The sequence below is a fragment of the Bactrocera dorsalis genome, chromosome 3 (assembly GCF_023373825.1).
Source record: "Bactrocera dorsalis isolate Fly_Bdor chromosome 3, ASM2337382v1, whole genome shotgun sequence".
Taxonomy (NCBI): Eukaryota; Metazoa; Arthropoda; class Insecta; order Diptera; family Tephritidae; genus Bactrocera; species Bactrocera dorsalis.
This window is the reverse complement of record NC_064305.1, coordinates 41,750,834-41,776,959: the sequence shown is the minus strand read 5'-3', so window position 1 is coordinate 41,776,959 and position 26,126 is coordinate 41,750,834. Positions and strand designations below refer to the sequence as shown.

The 26,126-nt window shown below is 33.1% G+C and overlaps 1 protein-coding gene across 36 annotated transcripts in view; it reads left to right on the top strand.

Moving 5' to 3' along the window:
* LOC105232556 (microtubule-actin cross-linking factor 1) overlaps positions 1–26,126 on the top strand; it is a 152,694-nt gene that overhangs the window by 119,636 nt on the left and 6,932 nt on the right. For 25 of the 36 annotated variants that reach the window (XM_049451130.1, XM_049451128.1, XM_049451129.1 and 22 more), the window contains 12 exons: positions 3,361–3,507; positions 3,591–11,065; positions 12,990–13,215; positions 13,271–15,230; positions 15,435–15,609; positions 17,402–17,449; positions 17,541–17,585; positions 17,853–17,924; positions 21,454–21,634; positions 21,693–21,810; positions 21,869–22,098; positions 22,159–22,276. In XM_049451130.1, coding sequence (XP_049307087.1) covers positions 3,361–3,507; positions 3,591–11,065; positions 12,990–13,215; positions 13,271–15,230; positions 15,435–15,609; positions 17,402–17,449; positions 17,541–17,585; positions 17,853–17,924; positions 21,454–21,634; positions 21,693–21,810; positions 21,869–22,098; positions 22,159–22,276 — 10,795 coding nt within the window. Of the gene's footprint in view, positions 1–3,360; positions 3,508–3,590; positions 11,066–12,989; positions 13,216–13,270; positions 15,231–15,434; positions 15,610–17,401; positions 17,450–17,540; positions 17,586–17,852; positions 17,925–21,453; positions 21,635–21,692; positions 21,811–21,868; positions 22,099–22,158; positions 22,277–25,941; positions 26,100–26,126 lie in introns of all 36 variants that reach the window. The other 11 variants (XM_049451145.1, XM_049451146.1, XM_049451142.1 and 8 more) reach the window with 1 other exon arrangement.

Here is a 26,126-nt window from a genome sequence, read left to right as displayed (position 1 = left end):
TTTGTCCATTTGTAATCTAATTTGGTATGTATGTCGAGTGACGTCACGGTTTAGATATTATTGTATACATATATAATATTCCGCTTAAACAAAAAAGGGAAAGGGTACGAGATTAAGTGAAGGTAAAATCTATTTTTATATGATTCCAAAGTTATTGATTTATTCAATATAAACAAATAATTTAGTGATGAGGGTATAAAAAATTATAATTTTTTTTTTAGTGTAGTTGCGTTTTTTTTGTATCATTCGCTAATAGTTTTGCAAGTTTTGTGATTCCAAATATTTTAAGTTATAATATCCGAGTCTTATATATTTATATTCAGGAAACATATATAATTGTAATATTTCATTAAATATAAGTTAATATCTGTTATTTAACTATATTTAGTTTCAGTGTTTGAAACATCATAACTTTAACTTCTATTAATTTCAAGCTTACGATCTCTATCATGATAGAATATTTTTTTTATACTCTTTACCCAACTGTTTTGTCTATCACCTAAAAATAATGGAGTTAGAATAAGGTTAAATATACCATACAAGATGAGTTGAATTTCGAGTCTGTCTGTATGTACATATGTTCATGACTGTATGTACATGATGTAACTTGAGTAAAAATTGAGATATCGTAATGACACTTGGTACACGTGCTTAAGGGATCGTCTCAGTGTGACTCTTTTACATTCCAGTAAACAAATAAAGATTCACTCAATGTATTCCGTTAAAATTGAATACGAGTGTGGGTGTGTGCCAAGGTGAGCCAAAGTTACGAAAAATTTTCTAATTCGGAGCAAAATCCTTCTAACTCTTAAATACCGAATATGTTGACGCCTGTTCCTAAAGCGAACTTTTTACTGAAAATATCGGTCAATTTGTGAGTGATTGCACTTATACCCTATATTCGAATTACCCACACTCTCATATACGACATAAAATGTTTTACGTTTTTTAAGGGGTGGTAAGGTTTGTTTCGTCGAAAAAATACCTTTTTTCATGAATTTTTTTAGAGAAAATTATTGCTGTAGATTTATTTTACTTATTAACTTTATATGAAAGTACAACCTTTGAAGGATACTTAAAAAAGTTTTATTGAAAAATAGCGAGGAATAACGGATTTATCGTCGATATCTGCGGGCACCTCGAAAAGAAGTTTTTGCGCGGTGACCAGCCTACAGCATCACTGGATCATCTGAAACCAAAAAATCAAAATGCTTTCTTTAGTTTATTAGTTTATCTTTTTCAATTTTTGGTACCTTTTTCAAGCCAAAATGACGATTTTAGACGAAAAAATCGACCTATTTGTTATTGTAAAATTGTTAGTAATTAAAATTTTTGGAAAAACTCGACGTCATTCGAAAGCTATATGTAGAATATTTGTTCAAAATTTCAAAACGATCTATGCAGTAGTTTTTTCTGTAGGCTGGTCACCGACTTTAAAAATGACCAAATATGTTAAAAAATCGATTCAAAATTCTCGCCGCTCAGCGCAGGCAGCTGGAAGGCGCGCAAACCTAAGTTAGTTTTGCTTTTAAATATATTCTCAAGTATACGTAAGCAATGTCCAAATTAATGCAATCAAATTAACTCTCTGCCCAATATGTTTCACTCCCATCTCGAAATTTCCTTGGAAATACTCTAAAAAATTCCCTGAAAATTTGAGCCCTTAATATTAACATTAAGGACTGTACCAAGGCATCTAGAAATTTTTCATTGAAAATACACGACAATCGTTACTTTTTATCCTTAAATTTCTATAGCTCAGAGGCGATTTGTGGCATCGCTTTGACTTTACACACATATTCTTCAGAATTGAACACTCTACAAAAGTGCCCATTGCGACTAAGTCGAAAGTCACACGGAGAGGTAGTACGGGGCTCTAAATCTGATTTTTCCACGAAATTCGTATTTTTTTTTGTATATATCTCGTAAATCACAAGAGCTATAGAAAAAATGTACTTGACAAACTTGTAGGAAATTTTATTTGCTACCAAAAAGGTAGTCAAAATCGCTATCGTTAATACTTCTCGAGATATTCAGCTTTTTATATAAGGATTTATAGAATTTCCATGGATGGTATGTAATAAAAATGTTCAAGGAAATTTCATGGTGGGAGTGAAAAACAAGAATAATAAAAAAAAACACTCTAATGTCATATATAATGATTTCCGACTTTCTACCTGCCTTCAAACAGTCCAGATTGGTCAAAATGTATTATATTTTAATGAAATTAAATGGACAAGTTTCCTTGAAAATTATGTGGTTTACAACTGAATATGAATGGAATTGATTTAAACTTTGGTCTAAAACTCTTACGCTTAATATAAAGAATTTTGATCCTACGGTTTTTGAGATCAATTCAATACATTATATTAAGCATTTTTGGTTGAGTTTATATCACATATTTCTCATTTAAGAATGATTTTAATATAATTTTCCTTCACGCGATTAAAATATATTAATAAAAGTAAGGAATCACACGATCTTCAATATAAATTAATAAGATACTAAATTTGATTATTTGTTGTTTTTTAATATAAATAAAGGGAATAAAATGTTCGGTTACACTCGAACTTAGACCTTCCTTACCCTTTTAATTTCCATTGGATTATGTAGGAGTTTTAAAAATTTAATAAGGACTTTGTGCTTGGTCATTATGATATGACGCATAAGTAAACCTTTGTTTTAAAATTTTGATTAACTTTATTATTTTTTATATACTCATTATAAGCATGTAAATAAAAATTGGCTATATTGACCAAATTCGCAAACAAATTGGTTAATATGCTATACTGAAATACCGCATTAACGAGTTTGGTATTATTAATATACAAAATATTTTTTAAGTTAAATTGAGTTGGTAAGTTGTGAATTTTTCTTGTTCTTTTTATACTATATTTATGCAATTTTATGTTTCCATTTTTATATTTTCAGCTTCATCGCTTCCAATTTATATTTTTAATTGTCAATTTATTCATACAACTGATAATCAAAATATAATTTTTTTATGTAAAATATATTTTATTTGTTGCTTGTTTGTTGTATTTATTTGCTTTAATTCTTTGCATGGCTTTGGTATTAACTATAATTATTTTTAAAAAAAGTATGTTAATTTTAAGGTGTGCTTTCTTTTCACAAAAACAATAATATAATTTCATATATATATGACATAAAAATGGGTATTGGTTTAGCGTTTTTATCATTATTCTTGACCAAAATGTCAATCTTTGATAAAATTGATACTGCCTAATGATAAAGCTGGATTAGACCGCTTTACTAAAAATTAATAATGTTGCTTCTGTTTTTCAAAATAATTAACACTATCTTTAAATTGGTTCAATCTTATTTTCGGTACTTTTATAGCAAGCCGTATTTGAAAAATTCAACATATGTGAAGAAAGCGTAAACGAATTGCTTAAGTGGGTCAGCACAATTGAGCACAGAATTGCCAATATTGGTGGTCCAAAGGAAAAAATTGATGATATTCGTAGCCAAACAAATATTTTGAGAGTAAGTACATATTACTTACTTATATACATATATGTATGTATATATTGTTGACTAAATCATTTTTTTGTTTCTGTTATGTAAAGCAAATAAAAGAGGAAATTGATGGACAACAACGACCCGTTTCGTCATGTTTAGAACAAATACGTCAAATTGTTTTAACAGGTGCTGATGTTCTTTCCACACCTGAAGTAGCAACTTTGGAAAATGCTGGTAGAGAGTTGCGTTCACGAGTTGAACGTATCTCTGATCGTGTCTCGCGTTTATTACGTCGTCTTGAATCTATTCGCGAAGAACTAAATAAAATATGTGGCGAGTTAAGTATTTTCTTTAACTGGTTACAAGAAGCCCGACATCGTCTTGAAGATAAAGAACAATCGTTAGCTGACTTAAAAAATTTATCTGTTCATAGTGATTCCATACGTGAATTTGTAAGTGATGTTATAGGGCACCAAGCTGATCTTCGATTTATAACAATGTCGGCACAGCGTTTCGTCGATGGAAACAAAGAATTCCTATCAATTCTCAATGATTTCCGTACTTCATTACCCGAACGCTTACCGCATATCGAACCTATATCGAATGCAGAAAGTCCTATCCGCCAAGAAGTTTCATTAATATCGACACAATACAAAGATTTACTACATCGTGCAAATGCCCTTCAGGACCGAATATCTGGACTTTATAGTTGTCAACGAGAATTTCAAAATGCTTTGAATAAGGCAGACGACTGGATTCAGACTATCCAACCACAGGTTACGCGCGTTTTATCAGAACCTCTTTCTGCCGATACAAAGTCCGCATCCGATCAAATGAATAAAGCAAAATCGATTCATAATGAATTGTTATCTAATGGACGTTTAATAGATAATATTGACCAAACTTTGGATGATTTAGTTAAAATATTGGGTAGTCAACTGAGTCCAAACGAATTGAAAAAATTAGAAAAACCTGCTTTGGACTTAAAAGGCAAATACCAAAAAATGCTTGACACAGTGGGTGAACATTGTAAGATTCTTGACAAAACATTAGTACAATCTCAAGGGGTTCAAGATGCGCTTGAAAACTTAATTATTTGGGTAAATAAGGCTGAAGATAAGTTTAAATTGCAATATTGCCCCGCATCTCTTATAAAAGATCGTTTACAAGAGCAAATACGTGAACATAAAGCGCTCTTTGCAGATGTTATTTCGCATCAGGCATCCATTGACAGTGTACAAGCGTCAGCACAACATCTCATGGGGTCTGCGTCTAATCCACGTATTGCCAAAAATGTTGAAACTAATTTGAAAGTAGTTTCTGAAAAGGTTGCGAAACTCACTGAAAAATTACAAAAGAGAGGAGAATTCTTGGAAGATGTGTATAATAATTTAGTAAAATGTTTGGAAGAAATGGAACTTACTGAAAACGAATTGCAAAATTTACACGAAATGATGGATCATAGAGATGCAAATAATTTGCCAATAGACAAGCTATCATCCCTCATGGACGATTTAATACGCGCAAAAGAGAATAAAGCATCAATATACGAAAAATGTGTTGATAACTGCAAAAATTTAATTGGACAACGTAATGTTACTGATACTAATCCCTTACGTGATCGATTGAAATCACTTGAAAATCTATGGCGGAGCATTCACGTAACATTGGATGAAAAAAACAAACTTTCCAAGCTAAAGGTCGAACAAAAAGTTCAATATGAGGAATTGAAAGAGAAAGTAATTTCATGGTTGTCTGAAATGGAAGTAGTGATAAGTAAAATGAGTCCTATCGCTTTAGATTTGAAAAAAATTCGCGAACAGCATGAGGAACTTAAACCGCTTGTTTACAAATATAGAGACTATAGCGAAACTATAGACAAGATTAATGATATTGGAGCTCAATATGATGCACTTTTCAATCCAGAAAGTCCCAATCGTAAAAGAATATCTTATAGTCCAATTAAAAGAGTAAGCCCCATGCGTACTGCACCTGGAAGTGCTAGAAGTCCAAGCCCTATTAAAATGGGAATTTTATCTCCTCTTTCTACCAACTCTAGTGGATTTGGAAGTCGTAGATCTTCTCAAGACGGTTTTCAAATTTCGGAATTAACCCCAGTTCAACAGCAACTAAAAGAGATTAATAATCGTTACAGTTTGATTGGCGTTCGTTTATCTGATCGGCAAAATGAAATTGATAATTTGACTGAAGAAGTCCGAAAGCAGTACGAAAATTTAAAAAATTTGACATCGTTTTTAGACCGCATTCAGCGTCAAGTTCCGAAAGAATCTGCATCAAATAAAGATGAAGCAGAACAATGTATTCAATTAGCCAGAAAAGTTCTCGAAGATATGTATGAAAAACAAAGCTTATTAGATACTACTAAGGTGCAGATCAAAGATATCCTACGAAGAAAACCTGAAGTAATGGGTGCAGATGAATTAAGGATAGAAAGTGAGAATATAATTGAGAAATGGAAGAGCTTAAGTGAAATCTGCAAGCGGCGGATAGAGCTTTCTGAAAAACTTCGTGACTTTTTGGATATACATAGCAATTTATCGAATTGGCTGCAAAGCAAAGAACGGATCCTCACTGTTCTTGGTCCTATTTCCACGGATTCAAGAATGGTTCAAAGTCAAGTGCAGCAAGTACAAGTCCTACGAGAAGAATTTCGAATACAACAACCCCAATTGAACCACTTTCAAGAAATTGGCCATGACTTACTAAATCGTATTACAAATTCATCAGATACACAAAATATAAAGAAAAAATTACATGATATAATAAACAAATGGGATGATATAGTTACCCGCTTAGATGAACGTGCCAACAACCTGGGAGGAGCTGCAGATAGTAGCAAAGAGTTTGATGCAGCTATAAATAGATTACGTGAGGCACTACAAAGCATCAGTGATAATTTAGATGTATTGTCCGAAGATGGTGACAGTCAAGAAAACTTACGTAAAATAGAAAATTTGGACAGACAACTGGAGGGACAAAGATCATTGCTTGCTGACGCTGAAAGATCAGCTGTATTACTTTGCAATATTCTTGGGGACTCGGCATCTCGAGCTGATGTGAATTCCAAGGTTGCTGCTTTAGAAAAACAATACCAGACTTTACAAAGAAAGTTGGACACTAAAAAAGCAGAAACTGAAGCATCATTGCGAGACAGTCGTCATCTTTCTGAAAATTGTACCAAAATGTTAGGTTGGTTATCTGGAGAACTGTCTGACTTGTCTGAGAAATTCCATTTGTCAGCGCATAAACCTACTTTGCAGCATCAAATAGACGCTCATGAACCTATTTATCGGGAAGTAATGGCACGAGAACACGAAATCAGAATGCTTACAAACAAAGGAAAGGAATTGACTGATCGTCAACAATATCGAACTATAAAACGCGATTTGGAGCGAATACAACAACTATGGGATAAACTTCGAAGAGAAGTCTCCGAAAGACATGCTCGCCTTCAAACATGTATGGAACATTGTAAAAAATATGAACAAACTTCGGAGGCATTTTTATCATGGTTACGAATGGCAGAGGATAAATTGGCTACGTTAACACCCGGAAAACTGTATAAATCTAATATCGAAAATCGCTTACGAGATATTCAGACGCTTCGCAGTGAAGTTTGGAAACATTCCAATGAATATGAGTCAACTAGGGGTTCAGGAGAAACCTTCATTGCTTATTGCGATATTGACAAAGATCCAATAAAGTGCGAGTTACACGATATAAAGGACCGATGGGAAAAACTTAACAATGACTTAATTAATAAAACGCAAGATATCGAAAATTGTTCTAGGCGATTATCTGATTTCAATGATCAGCTAAAAAATCTGGACAATGCTGTAAGTCGGTGTGAAGATCGTCTAGCGGCTCATGATGCATTAGGAGGTGCTGCCAAAGACCCAAAACTTTTGGAACGTGTAAAAGCTATACGCGATGAGTTAATAAAATTAGAAAAACCTTTAAATGAATTAAAGTCTGTGGCAAATGCAATATCTCTAGAATGTCAAACAAGTGGAGGCGATGGTAATCATTTATGTAATGATGTCGATAGTATGTTTGATCGTGTTTCCGATTTAAATGTTCGCCTTAGTGATAGATTTAATGAGTTACAATCTGCTGCCTCGACCATATCTAAGTTAAATGACCAAATTAAAAATTGTTTGTTTGATTTAAACAATTTAGAACAAGAGATCGAAAACTTGGCCCCACCTGGTCGCGAAGTTAAAATTGTAAAAACCCAGCTGGAAGACATCCTTAATATACACTCTAAACTAGAAGTTATGTCTAATCTTGCGAACGATATTGAACGTGGTTCTACTGCTCTTATGGATTCTGGAATTTCTACTGAAAATCAAATTCCTGCTCAAATTTCTTCAATACGTAACACACTAAATCGCTTAGATAACCATAGTCGTAAACACGAACGTGATTTACAGAGCACATTAAAATCGTTAATCCATTTTAATGATGAAAAAGAAGAAGTTATTAATAACTTGAGAAGCGTAAAGTTGGAATTCAATGACTTTAAGCCAGTTAGTTCAGAACTCGATCAAATTCGTCAGCAGCAGGAAGATTTTCGTAATTTTAGAAATCTGAAAGTAGAAACCCTTTCACAGAAAATTGTCAAAGTAAATAATGATGGTAATGACCTAGTTAGGTCTGCAGGCAATGGCGTTTCAACAGCCGTTATAGAAAGAGACTTAGAATCTTTAAATGATAATTGGAATAATCTCAAAGAGTTAATGAATGAACGTGAAAGACGGTTGGATGTAGCTCTTTTACAATCAGGCAGATTTCAAGAAGCCTTATCAGGCCTTTCTAAATGGCTCTCTGACACCGAAGAAATGGTTACAAATCAAAAACCACCCAGTTCGGATTATAAAGTTGTTAAAGCCCAGTTGCAAGAACAAAAGTTTTTGAAAAAAATGTTAATGGACAGGCAAAACTCGATGTCCTCTCTTTCTATAATGGGCATGGAAGTAGCCAACGCATGCGAAACATCAGAACGAGATTCTATTGAAAGTCAATTGAATGACCTTGTAAAACGATTCGATACTCTTACAAATGGTGCTGAACAACGAGAGAAGGATTTGGAGGCCGCTATGGATGTTGCCAAAGCTTTTCATGATAAAGTCATTCCTTTGGAGCTGTGGCTAGATGGGGTAGAGCGATCCGTCAAAAACATGGAGCTTGTTCCAACTGATGAGGAAAAAATTCAAAATCGAATCAAAGAACATAACGAATTGCACGATGAAATACTATCTAAGAAAATTGATTTTACGGATTTAGCAGACATTGCTGGGCAATTAATGCAATTGGTTGGAGAAGATGAAGCTGTTCAACTAGCAGAGAAAGTTCGAAATATATCCGACCGGTTTACCAACGTAGTTGAACTAAGTGAAAATATTGGTTCCTTGTTAGCTGATTCCCGCCAAGGATTAAGACACTTAGTAATAACATATCAAGAACTGGTCGCCTGGATGGAACGAATGGAACAGGAATTATTACGTTTTAAACCTATTGCTGTGTATCCAGAAAAATTAATGGAGCAAATGGATTATTTAGTAGAACTGAATGAAAATATTGCTAGTCAGGCACCCAATATTGAGTCTACGGTCGATTCAGGCTCCGAGTTGATGAAACACATTTCTAATGACGAAGCTTTACAATTAAAAGATAAACTAGATGCACTTCAGCGCCGATATGGAGAATTGGCGACACGGGGTGGTGAACTCCTTAAAAAGACCAAGAATGCCCTTCCATTAGTGCAACAATTTCATGATTCTCATAAACGTTTGTTAGATTGGATGCAAATAGCTGAAAGTACCTTTACAGCAAGTGAATTTTCTCATGCAGATTTGCTACGTCTTGAAACCGAATTAGTTGAAATGCGACCTGTTATAGACAATATTAACTTAGTTGGACCGCAATTATGTCAAATCTCCCCTGGCGAAGGTTCATCTTCAATTGAAAATATTGTTACACGTGATAATAGACGTTTTGATGCAATAGTGGAGCAAATTCAACGTAAAGCGGAACGATTCCATCTTAGCAGTCAACGTGTTAAAGAAGTAACAGGAGATATTGATGAATTGTTGGAATGGTTCCGAGATATGGACACGAGTCTTCGCGAAGCCGATCCACCTGCAATCGAGCCAACATTAGTGCGTTTTCAATTACAAGAACATAGGTCAATTAATGATGATATTTCAAGTCAAAAAGGTCGTTTTCGCGACATTGTTGCATCATCCAAAAAAATTTTGAGAGAATCTCCACAAAGCGAATATATATCTGCACTTCGAGAAAAACTAGATGATTTAAAAGAAATCGTTGATTCCGTTGCTCAATTATGTAGTGAACGTCTCGGGATATTAGAGCAAGCGTTGCCTTTATCTGAACATTTTGCTGAATCTCATACCGGTTTATCCAGTTGGTTAGAGGACATGGAACAACAAATTTCAAGGTTCAGCATGCCAGTATTGCGGCCAGACCAAATAACTACACAACAGGATAAAAATGAACGGCTTCTGCTTTCTATTACTGAACATAAACCCCTACTAGATAAGTTGAATAAGACAGGCGAAGCCTTAGGTGTACTTGTATCTGATGATGACAATGCTAAAATAAATGATGTTCTTGATTCTGATAATGCACGTTATGCAGCACTTCGTCTTGAGTTACGTGAACGACAGCAGATGCTGGAAAACGCTTTGCAAGAATCCAGCCAGTTCTCAGACAAATTAGAAGGTATGCTCCGAGCATTAGCTAATACAGTGGATCAAGTTAATCAACTAGATCCCCTATCAGCGCTCCCACAAAAAATAAGAGAGCAAATCGAAGACAACGCAGCGTTAGCAGATGACTTGGATAAACGTTCAGATGCATTTACGGCTGTAAAAAGAGCAGCTGACGAAGTTATTGCAAAGGCCGGTAATAAAGCAGATCCAGCTGTACGGGATATTAAGTCTAAACTAGAAAAATTGAACAGCCTCTGGAATGATGTACAAAAAGCCACAAAAAATCGCGGCAGCTCACTCGACGACATTTTAAACGTGGCAGAACCTTTCTGGAAACAGTTAAATGGTGTAATGGGCACATTGAAAGATTTGGAAGAAACTTTGTCATCACAAGAGCCTCCTGCTGCTCAGCCACAGGAAATTCAAAAGCAGCAAGTTGCTTTACAGGAAGTACGTTTTAAAATTGATAAAACGAAACCAGAAGTCGAACAAGTACGTCGTAACGGTAGTAATTTAATAAATATGTGTGGCGAACCCGATAAACCAGAAGTTAAAAAACATATTGAAGACTTAGATAATGCATGGGATAATATAACAGCTCTATATGCAAAACGTGAAGAAAACTTAATTGATGCAATGGAAAAAGCTATGGAGTTTCACGAGACTTTGCAAAATTTAGAAAAGTTTTTAAATAAAGCAGAACGTAATTTTGAAAGGCTTGGACCAGTAGGCTCAGACATTGATGCAGTTAAGAAGCAAATTGAGCAATTAAAAGAATTTAAGAACGATGTTGATCCGCATATGTTGGAGGTAGAAGCATTAAATAGGTAAGTCAAAATTTATTTAAATGCTTATAGCCAACGTAACTAGCGAGAAATTTTCCATATAAATATATTAAAAGAATACAGGTATGAAAAAGGTCAATTAAAAGTATTAGATATAAAAATAAGTTGGGTTTTTGTCTGTTCGCTACATTTGACTAAACCGTTACATGAAAAAAAAAGCCTCAACCACTTTGAAGGTAATCCAATAAGGATGCTTTGTAAAAAAATTCAGAAAATTTTAATTTTTAACCGATTTACGAGCGTAAATTAAAAAAATAAATTCATTACTTCCTCATAACGGAGAATGTTAAATTTACACAGAGAATGTCATTTAATATTTAGCTTAGCTGCAACACACTGATAAGGGCGAGTTATAGTGTGAATATTAACAAAAACAACATTTTATTTGTTGTGCTGCATGCTTAAACTTAGGGAAGGAATGTTTCCTACTCTGAATTTAACCAGTAATTCTAATATTCTTCTGGATAAGTATCTAGTCCAAATAGTCTGTAGTTTAGAAATTTCAATAGATGCAGTATACCCTGATATCGAGAATTTCAACGAAAAGGAATTTCATTAGTTGTATTCTAGGGAATGATAGTGTCAACGAAATAAACGATCTAATTATGCAAAAAATTTTCCGGAGAAATAAAAAAATACAAATCGATAGACACCGTGACTAATATCGAAGACGCAGTCCATTATCCCCAGGAGTTTTTAAATTCATTAAACCCTTCTGGACTGCCATCACATCAATTGGCTTTAAAAATTGGAATTCCTATTATACTTTTAAAGAATTTAAGTCATCAAAGCATAAGCAACGGAACGAGGCTACTTATTAAGGAATTGAATTTAATAGCAACAATTATAACCGACCCAGCAGCTGGTCATCTAGCTCATATACCGAGGATTCCGATGATCCAAAATAATCTGCCAATCCCATTCAATTTCAAGTGAAAATATCTTTCGTTCTAACTACAAACAAGTCTCAAGGCCAAACTTTCGAATTTGTAGGGATTGACCTACGAAAAGAATGTTTTACTCAAGTCCTACTGTATGTTGGAGGTCCTGACGGACGGAGGTCCTGAAAATCAATTTATATTGCACCCACAAAATAAGTTAACATCAAATATCGTTTACAGGGAAGCTCTGACTTAATAAATTATTTTTCAGGAGCAGAGAAAGTCAAATATATAAGTAGTAAAGGCCTTTTTACAATTTTTATATTATTCGATATATACTCAATTTTTTGTTTGTACTAAGGAACCTGCTTACCATGATATCCCAATTTTTCTTCAAGTTACAGCTTGCACGGACAGACTGACAGACATTCAACCGACTTTCAAGTTTTTCCGTCACCCTGGTCATTTATATATTTATAACCCTACATCTATCTCGTTTATTTTTATGCAGTAAGTACAACGGTCAGGTGAACAAAACTATAATAATCTGTAACAACTGGTTTCAATATAAAAAACTGGTAACAATATACTTTCATGTTTGAATTTCCTTCTTTTCACTAATTTGTAGAGACTCCACGCAAAAACGAGAAAGTATGTGTGGGAGAGTGTCTACAAAATTATAACTTTTGAAATGATTGTTTAATACCCGTGTCAAGCCGGGCTGCTAGTATAATGTAAAATATTATCATTACGGTGTACGGCATCATTTTTTTCTGGGTATTGTATCACACAAATATTTTCAAGTAATTTGTCAATTTTCTAAATTAGTAATTATTAACTAATATTTAATGAAATTGCTAATAATTCTACATGAAAATCGTGTCTTGTTGCCTTGTTTATTTTCACCGATGTTTGGTTACCAGCCTTTCTGTCCAGTTAATAGAGTTGTTCGTTTAATAGATTGTACTTATTGCTGATTCTTAAAAAAAATGTCATCTGCTAATGACAATTTGCATTACAAACAGGCAAGCCGTAGAATTAACTGATCGTACATCTATTGAGCAAGCTGCATCGATTCGTAAACCATTGTCAACTGCTAATCAACGTTGGGAAACGTTACTGCGCAGTATGGTAGATCGACAAAAACATTTAGAACACGCTCTTTTACATCTTGGTCAATTTCAACATGCCCTTAACGAATTACTAGTATGGATTGATAAAACGGACATCACCTTAGATCAGTTGAAACCGGTAACTTATTAATGTATTACATTTTCTTCATTTTCTAAGTTCCTTAATATTTCAGATACCCGGAGATCCACAGCTTTTGGAGGTTGAATTAGCCAAACTAAAAGTAATTGCTAATGACATTCAAGCTCATCAAAACTCTGTGGATACCTTAAACGATGCCGGCAGGCAGCTTATTGAAACTGAGAAGGGAACATTAGAAGCTTCCACCACACAAGAGAAATTACGAAAATTAAATTCCAAATGGAAAATGTTAATTCAAAAGGCATCTGATCGTCAACATGAGCTTGAAGAATCATTACATGAAGCACAAGAATATATTGCAGAAGTTCAAGATATCCTTGGTTGGCTTGGTGATGTGGATGCTGTAATTAGCGCTAGTAAACCTGTTGGTGGTTTGCCAGAAACTGCAACTGAGCAACTGGAACGATTTATGGAAGTTTACAATGAGTTAGAAGAAAATCGTCCCAAAGTTGAGACAATTCAAGTACAGGGCCAGGAATATATCAAACGACAAAATAATATAAAAGTACCTTCAAGTAACTTACAACATACTCTACGTACATTAAAACAACGATGGGACGCAATAATTTCTCGGGCTTCAGACAAAAAGATCAAATTAGAAATTGCATTAAAGGAAGCTACTGAATTCCATGACACCCTTCAAGCATTTGTTGATTGGTTAGACCAAGCCGAGAATCACTTATCAAATGCACCAGCTGTTTCTCGCGTTTTACGAACAATTCAAGAACAAATGGAAGAGCATAAAATTTTACAAAAAGATGTTAGCACTCACCGTGAAGCAATGTTGTTACTTGATAAGAAAGGAACTCATTTGAAATATTTTAGCCAAAAGCAAGACGTAATTTTAATAAAAAATCTACTTGTTTCTGTTCAACATCGTTGGGAGCGTATCGTGAGCAAAACTGCTGAACGGACTCGTGCCTTAGACCACGGTTATAAAGAAGCAAGGGAATACAATGATTCTTGGAATAGCATTATGCAATATCTTAATGATACTAATCAAATGCTGGATCAAATAATTGAAGAAGCAACGAAATCAAAAGAGCCTCTCAAAATAAAAAAACTTATTAGCAGGTTGAAAGATGCTCATCGACAATTAACAACAAAACAAACAATTTACGATACTATAATGCGCTCTGGCAAAAGTCTTTTAGAAAGAGCTCCGAAAGGAGATGAAACAATCCTCGGTAAAATGCTGTCAGAACTTAAGGAGAAATGGTCAACTGTATGGTCAAAAAGTATTGAACGTCAACGTAAAATGGAGGAAGCTTTACTTTTATCCGGTCAATTTTCCGATGCCCTTAGTGAATTACTTGAATGGTTGAAAAAGGCCAAAACTCGTTTGAATGAAAATATTTTAGTACATGGTGACTTAGAAACTGTACAAGGTTTAATAGAGCATCATAAGCATATCGAACATGATTTACAAAAACGCTCAACGCAAATGCAAGGTGTACTGAGAACCGGCAAAGAGCTAGAGAAGTCGAGTGATAATGTTCAAATAGATCAACAACTTAATGAGCTTCAACTCCTTTGGAATGAAGTGAAAGAAGCAGCAAACAAACGCAACAATTGCTTACGAGAAGCACTGAAAGATGCTGAGAAATTAAATAAAGAAATACATTCATTGTTTGATTGGTTAGATCATGCCGAGCAAAAGTTACGCTATGCAAAGAATGCTCCAGATGATGAAAAAATTACACGAGAAATGATCACGATGCATAATGAGTTTTTAAAAGACTTGCAAAATCGTGAGATCCAGAAGACAGAAACATTCCAGTTTGCAGAAGAAATTATTAGCAAAGCTTACCCAGATTCAATCCCAATAATAAAGAATTGGTTATCAATAATCCAAACCCGTTGGGATGAAGTGCTTCAATGGTCTATTAATCGAGAAACCAAATTAAATCATCATTTGCAATCACTTAAAGACTTGGACAATACAATAGAAGAACTTTTGGCTTGGCTTAATGGTTTAGAGGCTACACTATTAAGTAAATGTTTCAATTTTAATTACATTAGTATATATAATTTATTTTATATATTACGTTATTTCATTAATTTTAAAAACTTTTAAGTCAACGTCAAAATAGTTTTAATATTTTATAAATGAAATATTAGCACTTACAAAACTTATTCTTTACCTTTTATTCTTAACCCTTCACTGTCATATAAACATATATGTTGTATGTTGGTAGATTTGGAAAAAGAAGCTTTGCCGGACGATATTACAGAATTGGAAAAACTAATCGAAGATCATAAAGAGTTTATGGAAAATACTGCACGCCGACAAGTAGAAGTTGACCGGGCATGTAAACCTAAACAACTTTCAAGTGCACGCAGAAGCATGTCACGAGTGTCTAAAACGCCAATGTAAGTTTAGCTTTACACAAAAATTTTTGTAATATTTTTATGTAGTTTGGCCTTGACAACTGCTACTCAATTATTACTTGTCTTCCCTTCAATAGGGCCGTTTGGATCCTTGAATTTAAAAATTGCATAACGAAATTTAAAGACTTTCTTTTTATACCAAACAAAAGTTCATATTGTTTTAGGGGATACACATGTTTTGGAACAAGTTTTAACATTGTTGCTAACGCGAGATGTACAGTAGTGTGTCCCAAGGTATAAGGCAAGGCTTTTTTTTGAAAAATTGATTCGCATACCCTCTATTATTTTCTAAATGGCCTTATTTGCATAAAATAAAAATTTTAAAGCTATTTAGTCATGGCTGCTCGTGCCGACTTAGTACCGAGCATAAAATATAAATCTTTGTACCAGGTATATATTGAATATTATTGGAAATACATGCTTATTTAGTTCATAAAACATTAATATAACCAAAATATATTACTATTATAATATTATATTATATATAAAAAATATTATTCTACAAAATTGACTCACCATAAATAATGGGTTAATTTCTGTAAGCTACTTTCGAGACCTTAGTATCGATTTATACATAAGTCATTGACTTAAAAAAACACAAATCTTGATATGGTGGTTTTGCGGCCAAAAATATTAGAACCATGGCTTAACGTAGGATTTCACCATGCACTATGCTTGTTCGACATTTTTAGTTGAGCGATAAAAAGTGCATAAATCACCCTCGCCATCCAGCTGATTTGGTGCATAATACCCGGAATTTGACCTTTAAATTCTCAACACCTATCTCCATTTAAAAATATCATTGATATCTCAAACTATACCTTTGAGCAATTCGTAAGATTGGTAAGATTTAATAATAGGGGTTATCGTCATCCTAACTACACCAAACTTAGTTTGATATGATTGTATAAAGATGAGGGTGTGCGCCAAGGAAAAACTTTAATTTTGAAATACCCTAATGTACACCCGTTATAGAGATTTTCAAACTTGATGGTACCATTTATGCGGTATTAATTCTTTTTCGCTATAACTTTGTCAACTGACTCCTTTCATATCTTTAAAGTGCCAAATGTCTCAATTTATTTAAATAATTTTTTATTTTTTTTTTTTTAATAATTTTGTCCTACATCCTCTTTAAGACGGTCAATTACACTGTGGAACATTTTTGGGATTATTGTCTGGGGGGTGAGAAATTCCAAGTGAGGGTGATGGTACTAGGTCAGTATAGTAAAACCCTCAAAGGGTTTGGCGTTCGTATGTGTCAGTTTTTTTTTATGACCTTTTAAATGTCATTTGTATATTTATTTGTTTTTATTCAAAAAAGTTTCATTTATCGCCTTTTTTTATAAATTTTCCCCAATAACTCCAGACTTCTGACCATAAACTACTAAAGAAATAAAGTAAACATTTTTATAATTTTTTATTTTTATTTTATTTATTTATTTTTATTTATTTTAATAAATATTGTCTAAAAAAAATTTATAAAAAAGGCGATAAATGACACTTTTTCGAATAAAAACAAATAGAAATTGTAATTCTTAATTTTTCTAAATTTGTTTCATCAAAATCGGACAAGTGGTTCGCGAAATTCCATCACCCTGACTTGGAGTTTCTCACCCCCCCATATTAGCTGTTGTATTGTGTTATTTTCGAGTACAATATTTTTTATAAATTTCATTACATATTTTTTCTATTTTACTACCGTGATTTTAAATGCTTCACTAACGTTACGGAATGTAAACCTACTGACTGAATCTAAATATCCATCCTGTAGTCATGAATTAGCCGAAAAATTCCCCGATGGCAATTTACGAAGACAGAGGTAAGTTTTTTTTTTGTATTATAAGATAAGATAAAACTGCGAATATACTACAGTAAAAGATTTAAAATATGTTGTGTTGTTCTTTTTTCAGTTTCAAAGGTTCACGAGATCAAGGGCTTAATTCTCGTCGACTTAAGTATGTATATTTAAATACACACATTTTTATTTAATGTTTATATATTTTGGGATTCAATTAATTGCGGAAAAATATTTTTTTTTTACCAATGGGTATTAACTATGGCATTTATCGTTAATTTTTTTACTAATAATATTTGGCAATGTTGAATTTCATATTTAAGATTTCATCAAAATTTTGTATTTTAAGTACGAATGCATCTAAGAAAGCTATACTTACATTTTTAAACGATAATTCAGAGTTAAATATATTTTTTTTTAACTTCAGCCGCTTAACTCCAAGCCGTGATACACCCGACAGAGATCGCTTACCGCATTACGGCCCCCGATTTTCACCAAGGTATGTGGTAATTAATACAATTTCATATTATACAAATACGCATTTGCACTATGGTAGACCTGCAAGATTATGAAAAAAAACGTCCTTTAACATTTAGTATAGGTTATACTTAGCTATACTAGATGGAGTGCCAGCGCTTGATGCGAATTTCAACACGTTCCGAGGCCTCACTAACGATATTTTTGTCTTAATACCGTGGAGAGTCCAATAAGTACTCAAGTGATTCTACATTGGTTCCTTGATCTCTTGCTTAAGTCTTCTTAATCTATCTTAGTATATTGCAGTGTTCCGGCAACTGTCTACAAAAAGCTGTCTTAACCTAACTCCGACAAGTACATCCTCTTAACAACTCCACCCTTTCGTATAAATTTTTAATGTGTCGCGCGCAAATACATTACTTTAAGTCAACCATCCCTTCCAAACTTTATTCTGAATTTTCTTTCTCAATTACAAAGTGCAATCATGTAGTCGAGGCCTGCCAACCCCATTATCTACTGAGCTATGTCCAATTTATATGTAAATTCTCATGCAACCAGTAGTTTTGCCGCGCAGTTTGCAGCGAAGAGACCTATAGATGATAGTTTTAGTACTAATTCAATTGCCGCTGCTGGGTAGTTCTTAGAATTCCCGTTATGCACAATTCATCGAGCCATCTACAGCAATTTGCTGTTCAAGACCATTTATCGAAGGGAGCCTCCATGGAAGCATTTTGTATTTGCCGGGATTCACCAGCAAATCCGCTTTCCATGTTCAATTCTGGACAGTATTGAGAGTTATGGTGATAATATTGCTAATGGTGTGTTTGCTCCTTCTCCTTATTAAGACGGCAATATCGCATATGCTACTATTGGGGCTTTGCACTTTAAGTTCTTCAAGAGTCGATGCCGTTCAATAGATTTCGGAAAAAACGTTATGGAGCAATGACAGAAAATAACAGTTATTGTATAATTTTTGACTAAAAAATTAATTATGTAGGACGGTTCGGATATATTGATGCAGTAGTAGAAAATTTTTGTTTTTTTTTTAGGAGCACAAAACTATTTCAAAAACTTTTAAAATTTGATTTTTATTTTTACCTCACAAAATAATAATAAAAAATCAAAATATAAATTTTTATACTCTTGCAATCTGTTGCTGCCGAGTATTATAGTGTTGTTCACATATCGGTTGTATGTATCACATTAAACTAAGCGAGATAGCTATAGGGTTATACATATTGGGTTGTCAAACAAGTTTTTCGGTATTTTCGCTAGTTGACGCTGAAAGAGCGTAGTTCTAGTTTCATACGTCGCATCGGGTCATGCTATACCTTTTTGGAAAGCTCATTTCACGCGCTAACACGTGTTTGATTGATTGTCGTTTCTTTTAAGTCGTTCGTGAGTTATAGCGTCGCAAACATGGAGCAAAATAAAGAGAAAATACGGCATATTTTACAGTACTACTACGATAAAGGCAAAAATGCATCTCAAGCCGTCAATAAAATTTGTGCAGTTTATGGACCCGATACAGTTTCCATTTCCACCGCACAACGATAGTTTCAACGTTTTCGTTCTGGTGTAGAGGTGGTCGAAGATGCGCCACGCTCCGGTAGGCCTGTCGTCGAAAATTGCGATAAAATCGTTGAATTGACCGGCATAGTAGTCATCAAACCGTTATAAACCATTTGAAGAAGCTTGGAGTCACTAAGAAGCTCGGTGTATGGGTGTCACACGAGTTGATTCAATACAAATACCGCAAGACTTTTTTGACAACCCAATGTATATAAATGATCAGGATGACCGAGAGGCTGTCTGTCTGTCAGTCAGTCCGTCCGTGTAAGCTGTAACTTGAATAAAAATTGAGATATCTTGATGAAACTTGGTATGCGTGTTCCATAGAACAAAAAAAAGATGTCGAGTTATATTGGCGTATTCGGACGACTGTCACGTCCACAAAACGTCATTAACCAGAAAATAATTTTCAAAATGTGATACATTTTAAAAAAGTTAATAAGTTTTATGCACATATATCTAAACAACTAAAGCTATAACAACCAAATTTGTTCAGAGTAAATCGGAAGATAACACCGGTCACTCCCCATATAACGGTTATATTAAAAACCACTAAAAGCGCAATAAATCAATAACTAATTATGCCAGAGCCCTAAATTTTACTTCCGAGATGGTATAAGAGAGCTTTATTGGAGCCGTGGTGAAAATTGGGCGATGGGCGTGACCGCCTTCTTTTTGGTGAAATCACATATCTCGGGGCTCGATCGACCACGCTTAACGGATAGCATTCTTTCCATATTCCCATACCACAGTGCGAAAATGGACGAAATAGGACCAAACCCACGCCTAATTCCCATATAACACAATGTTAAATTTCACTTTATTCTTCATTTTCCAGTACACAAAGTAAGAAGTAATTAATAAAACCAAACAAAATTGTGTACTAATAGTTCTTATAAAGTGTACCAGGTTACGACCAAACATTTTCGAAATCCAATCAAAACTGTTAAAGCCCCTAGGTACCGAATATGTAGACCCCAGTATCTATAGTTGACTTTTGACCGAAAATATCGCTCAATGTATGATATATGCAATTTAAATGTTGACAGAATCCTTTCCTGACATTAGTATTTCTTCATACCAAAAATGAAGTATTGACCTTCCCTGAGCCCCATATACATATCTAATATAAAGATTTTCAAACATCTAGGTGACTTTATGCGCTTATATCCGCCAATCTTTGAAATATCTCAATGATAGTATCTTTATGCCGAAAATAGATACAATTGGGCAAAATTGACCTACCTTATTGCCAGGATTTCCACTAATTTCGTTCCATATGCTTGGTAATTGTATGTACCTCAATGAAACCCAGGGAAAACTTGTTTGAGTGTGTGGCATATTAGTAGTATTTGGGGTGAATAAAAATACATAAAATCGGGTCGATACTACCCCACTACCCCAAATATAACATATAACTTCATTTTCTAACAAATCTTATGCCGTATGTCGGTCAGTGTATATATATAATAAAATTGCTTCGATTCTGATCCTGTGGTTGAGATTTTACACTTAAATGTATTTCCCTCGCACTGATTCCTCCAAGTTCCAAGAGTATCAAATGTTTGGTTGCACCCGAAATTAGCCCATCCTTTCTTGTTATTTCTTGCTTAAAAAATAAGAGTTGTTTTATAGCTTTTATTTAGAACTCGCATAAATATAGTTATGCGGTGAATTTTAAATAACTCGTATGAAATAAGAGTTGAAGAGTAAGATTTTTGTTTTTTGAAAATAATAACATATTATTATTTGTCAATGCAAAAGAAAAAGCTTACTCCTATCTCAATAAATTCTCTCTAAAAAATAATTATTAATTAAAAATTATGTTAACAGTTACACATTATAAAGAAATAAAAAAAAAAATATAAAGAAATGTTTTCATCATTATTTTGTTATAACAATTAATTCTGTAGGAAGTCATTGCAAATAGGAAAAACGCTTATATTTAAATAACATTTGAATTATTTTTATTTTAACAGCGTCAATCCGGTATCCATAGAGATAGAGTTTCGGTCACCCCGCGCCAGTTTATTATGGGATAAATGGCGTTATGTTTGGATGTTGTCATGGGAACGTCAGCGACGTCTTCATGATCATATGATGTATTTGAAGGACATGGAACGAGTGCGAAACTTCAGTTGGGATGATTGGAGGAAAAGAGTAGGCTTAAAAGATAGTATCTGAATTTCTATAATTTTAAAATTTATTTATTTTTTAGTTCCTTAAATACATGAATCATAAAAAATCACGCTTAACGGATCTGTTTCGAAAAATGGATAAGGACAACAACGGTCTCATTCCGCGTAGTGAATTCATGGATGGCATATTAAACACAAGTATTCATATTAAGCAATATTTGTTATCTATTTATAATAATTTAATTTTTATTTTCAGAATTCGATACGTCTCGCATGGAAATGAGCGCTGTAGCAGATTTATTCGATCGAAATGGTGAAGGTCTAATTGATTGGCAAGAATTTATTGCTGCACTAAGACCTGATTGGCAAGAACGTAAACCTGCCACGGATTCTGATAAAATACATGACGAAGTAAAACGCCTGGTTATGTTGTGCACTTGCAGGCAAAAGTTCCGTGTATTCCAAGTAGGAGAAGGCAAATATAGAGTACGTTATTTTTATAATATTTGGAAAATACTAAATACTACAAATAAGATAATTTTATAGTTCGGGGATTCACAAAAGCTGCGTTTAGTAAGAATTTTGCGGAGTACTGTTATGGTGCGTGTCGGTGGAGGCTGGGTTGCACTGGATGAATTTTTACAGAAGAATGATCCTTGTAGAGGTAAGTTTTCTAAACCTTCCCCTATTGTATATACTTATTTATTAGATAAGTAAGAAGGGAGGTAGTTGTCTGACAACGCACCTCTTACCTATTTATTTCTTATGTAGGCACCAGAAATTCAATTGAAATGGTAAAAAATTACATTACAACTTAACACTAATGTGAGTCATGTTTCTTTAAAAAAATTTAAGTTCATTGTTGGCTTTGAAATGAGCAACATTTTTCCCACGTTAGCCTACTATAGTACATATAAAAGTTCTACTAAAACAATGAATATCTCATAATGTAATTAATATTTTGAAATTTCTCTGGATATGATGATGGATATTTAATGGCAATTATTAGAAGCGAAACACCCATATCCGTTTTCATATTAATTAACTTTGCAAAAAATACATTAGATTTGATTTGTAAATGCCAATATTATCAATAAGTTATCTTATTTACACGTGTATATCAATGGGATAAATAGAAGATCTAAATTTTGGATAGACCATCTAAGTTCTGGCGGTTCTCTTTATTTCCTTAACTAAATTTTTCTAAAATAATCGTCTGGTTTTATAAGCATTTGTACTTATCCGATATTGTTATAATTCTGCAAGGAAACACAAAACAATAAAAAATACTATTTTATACCAATAAGTTCCTGACTAAATTCGCAGCAGGGAAACATTGGACTTACAAAACTCTTTCGCTAAAGGATTAGGATTATTTCGATTAGTCAATTTCATTGCAAGAAAACAATATTTAGGTTTATTGATTAATTATTACAATATATTATCGACTATACTAAACTAAATTTGTGATTTTTAATCGTTGTCTACTACCATATTTATATTTAATATTTTAAAACGAGTTTGGTATATATATTGTATTAAAATATGCAACATTCGTAGGGAAATTGTTTTAATTCACAATATAATAGATTTACAAGTTGTTTATGTATAACTTATAAATCTTGTCATTATATGTAATATTAACATCAGCTTGGTGCGGAAACGGAAATGGTCATTTAACAAACAGAAAAATAAAAAGGTCATCAAAATAATTTTTTTAAACATTTTAGAATCACCATGATTACTTACATTTTGCTTTTGCTAACATGTAACAATATTATGAATAAGATCAAACGTAACGTTTTAAGCATGATGCCATGTTTAGTTAGTTTTTACAGAATTAACACTTATACGTTGTGATTTATTTTATTTTAATCAGCACAATTTACTCCGTTTATAATAATAATATATAACATACAATTTGTCGCTTATACCTTAATACCAACTGCTGCTCAAACGACCAACAAACCTTTATATATATATACAACATACACTCAGTGAAAAAACCATATCATCAATAGAGTGGTTGTAATATTTACTACAAAATATATATTATTTATATATTTTTATTAATATATTTTATTTTATTATTATTAGTTTATTTGTTTGCTTTTTTTATTTATTTTTTTTACAAACAATAATTTATGATAACACATATTAATATCTTCATCCATACAGCTTCGATTTACTATAGAACTATTTTAGACTTTTTGAACGATTTTTTCTTATCTCTTTGCGTATCTATTCTCAGCAGATCTAAATTGAATTGAGATCTCAACTATTTCCTCGTCACGAGAAAAATGTATATGCTTTATAACCCGTAAATGTTTAAATGAATTGTTGTAAAATTTCTGTCAATATCGTGACCCAATATCATGAAATTTTATTTTTGAGTATGATCGGATAGCTTCAAATAGTTGTCAAAATAAATAATATTTCCCCTGTCTGATGTAGCCCAACACTTGAGTGGCTTGATTTACAGGGAGCCAAAAACCGCGTATGCGGGAAGTGTTCTACTGATCATTCTGAAAAACTTTTTCTAAGAGACTAAGAGTCTCAAACCGGTATCGAGCCACCTCTTTTTAAACCAAAATTTTGTAGGGATCTAAAAAATTTGTTCGTGAGTTTTTGAGATATATGCATTTTGATATTATATTGATCATCTGTCGAATTATTCAAATTTTTTTAACTTCGACAGGATACCAAATTGTATTTAAAGAGTGAATATCGACTAACTACCGCACACAACTGTGTCGATCGTGTCAATTTTGTGTATGTTATCGAATACTATCAACCATTAAGTAATATCCACAACATGGTAGATTGATGCTTTCATATGATTAAAATAATATTTATAATTGAAGTAATTGCGCGTAAACGATGCATAAATGATATATAGTAAATACATTTTAAGATTTTTAAAACTTCTCGATATTAATTAACTTAAAAACTGAGTCAATGTACAGGAATTCAGTAATTTCATTATGAACGTACAAATTAATTCAAATCTACTAAACATAATTAAAATTCTTATGACGGTCATTGTTTTCCGTTTCTTCATCTTTCATTTTACAATTTCTGTCAAAAATTTTAACAATGCTATAAAATACTTTGAACAGTAGTTCCCAAAAATTAAAGCGCATGCTTGCTATCTGCGATTTCAAGTACACTGGCCTGTAGCCTTCAGGAAATAATAATCCTGTTATCCAACGTAATCACAAAGGCAACTATAATCAGTAGCCTACCGCAAAAGGATTTAAAATTTTTTGATATATTATTAATACTAATTTGTATTAGTAATATTGAATTAAGCAGGCAAATTTGCATGATGCTAATGCATATTTTTTCATATAGCTTTGCAAAATTTTGAATTTATAGTTCCAATGCTTTGAAAGCAATTACGGGTGCACATCTGTTTAATTAGTCGCTGACGACGTTGCTTTGCTTTTTTTGTGTGTCTATTTCCATTTTTTCGACTTCAACTTTATTCTTTTGTCTCTGGGTGTCACATATCTATGTATATATACGAGTATATATGACTATAACTGTAAAACTGTCGACAGCATCTATTTCTTACTTTGTACTTCTTGTACTTTTTTTTGCGATTTAGATGAAAATTTTGTCCATGATTTTTTTTTGTAATAGATCATGTGGCACCCGTGCATCGAGTCTTATTTTAGTGGTTCCAAATTGTTTTGGTGCAGTCGCATTTACACGAAGCGAGATGCATCTTACTAAAGCCATCTAATGAAAAAATTGATTTAATTATACAATTAATGTTTGAAATTCCGTATTTAGTCCTGCACGAGAGACACCAAGATGTTTTTATTTTTCCATCTTTTAATATAATAAAAATTAGTAAATATTTTATTTTTATTATTCTATTCTGAAATCATGAAAAGTAACGTCAAATAATACATATATTTTCCTGTATATCATTTTTCCTTGCTATAAAATAGCATGATTTTCATGTTAAAGCAAATTCGGCTAATATTAGTATGATTTATAGTAAATTTTCCGTTTTTCTTTTCTGTTTTTAATTATTCTTTTTGATTTTTTGTTTTATTTTACAAACCTGTTTTCTGATCCTGAAACCTTAAATAATACCATAAAATGTAAAACGCACTTCAAATCATCGCTGACCCTTAAATCATATGTGACTGTGTACCCACGACGTGGCTTAATGCGTTGCTGCTTCATTGTTGTCGAATAAACCGATGTCCCACCGATGCCTAAAACTGTACAAATCGCTGCCGTCTATTATTTTATTTGCAAACGCTTTTTAACAAACGCTGAATGATATTAAAAAAAAAATTAACTGTTGACCAGCTAAAGGTCGTACTAATATTGAGTTACGAGAGCAATTTATTTTGGCGGATGGTGTTTCACAAAGTATGGCAGCATTTACACCTCGTCGTTCTACACCAAATGCCTCACAAAATGGCAGCATGTCACCCTACATGAGTGGACAAGGTCCCATTATAAAGGTAAATTAATCAACTATGTAAGGGTAA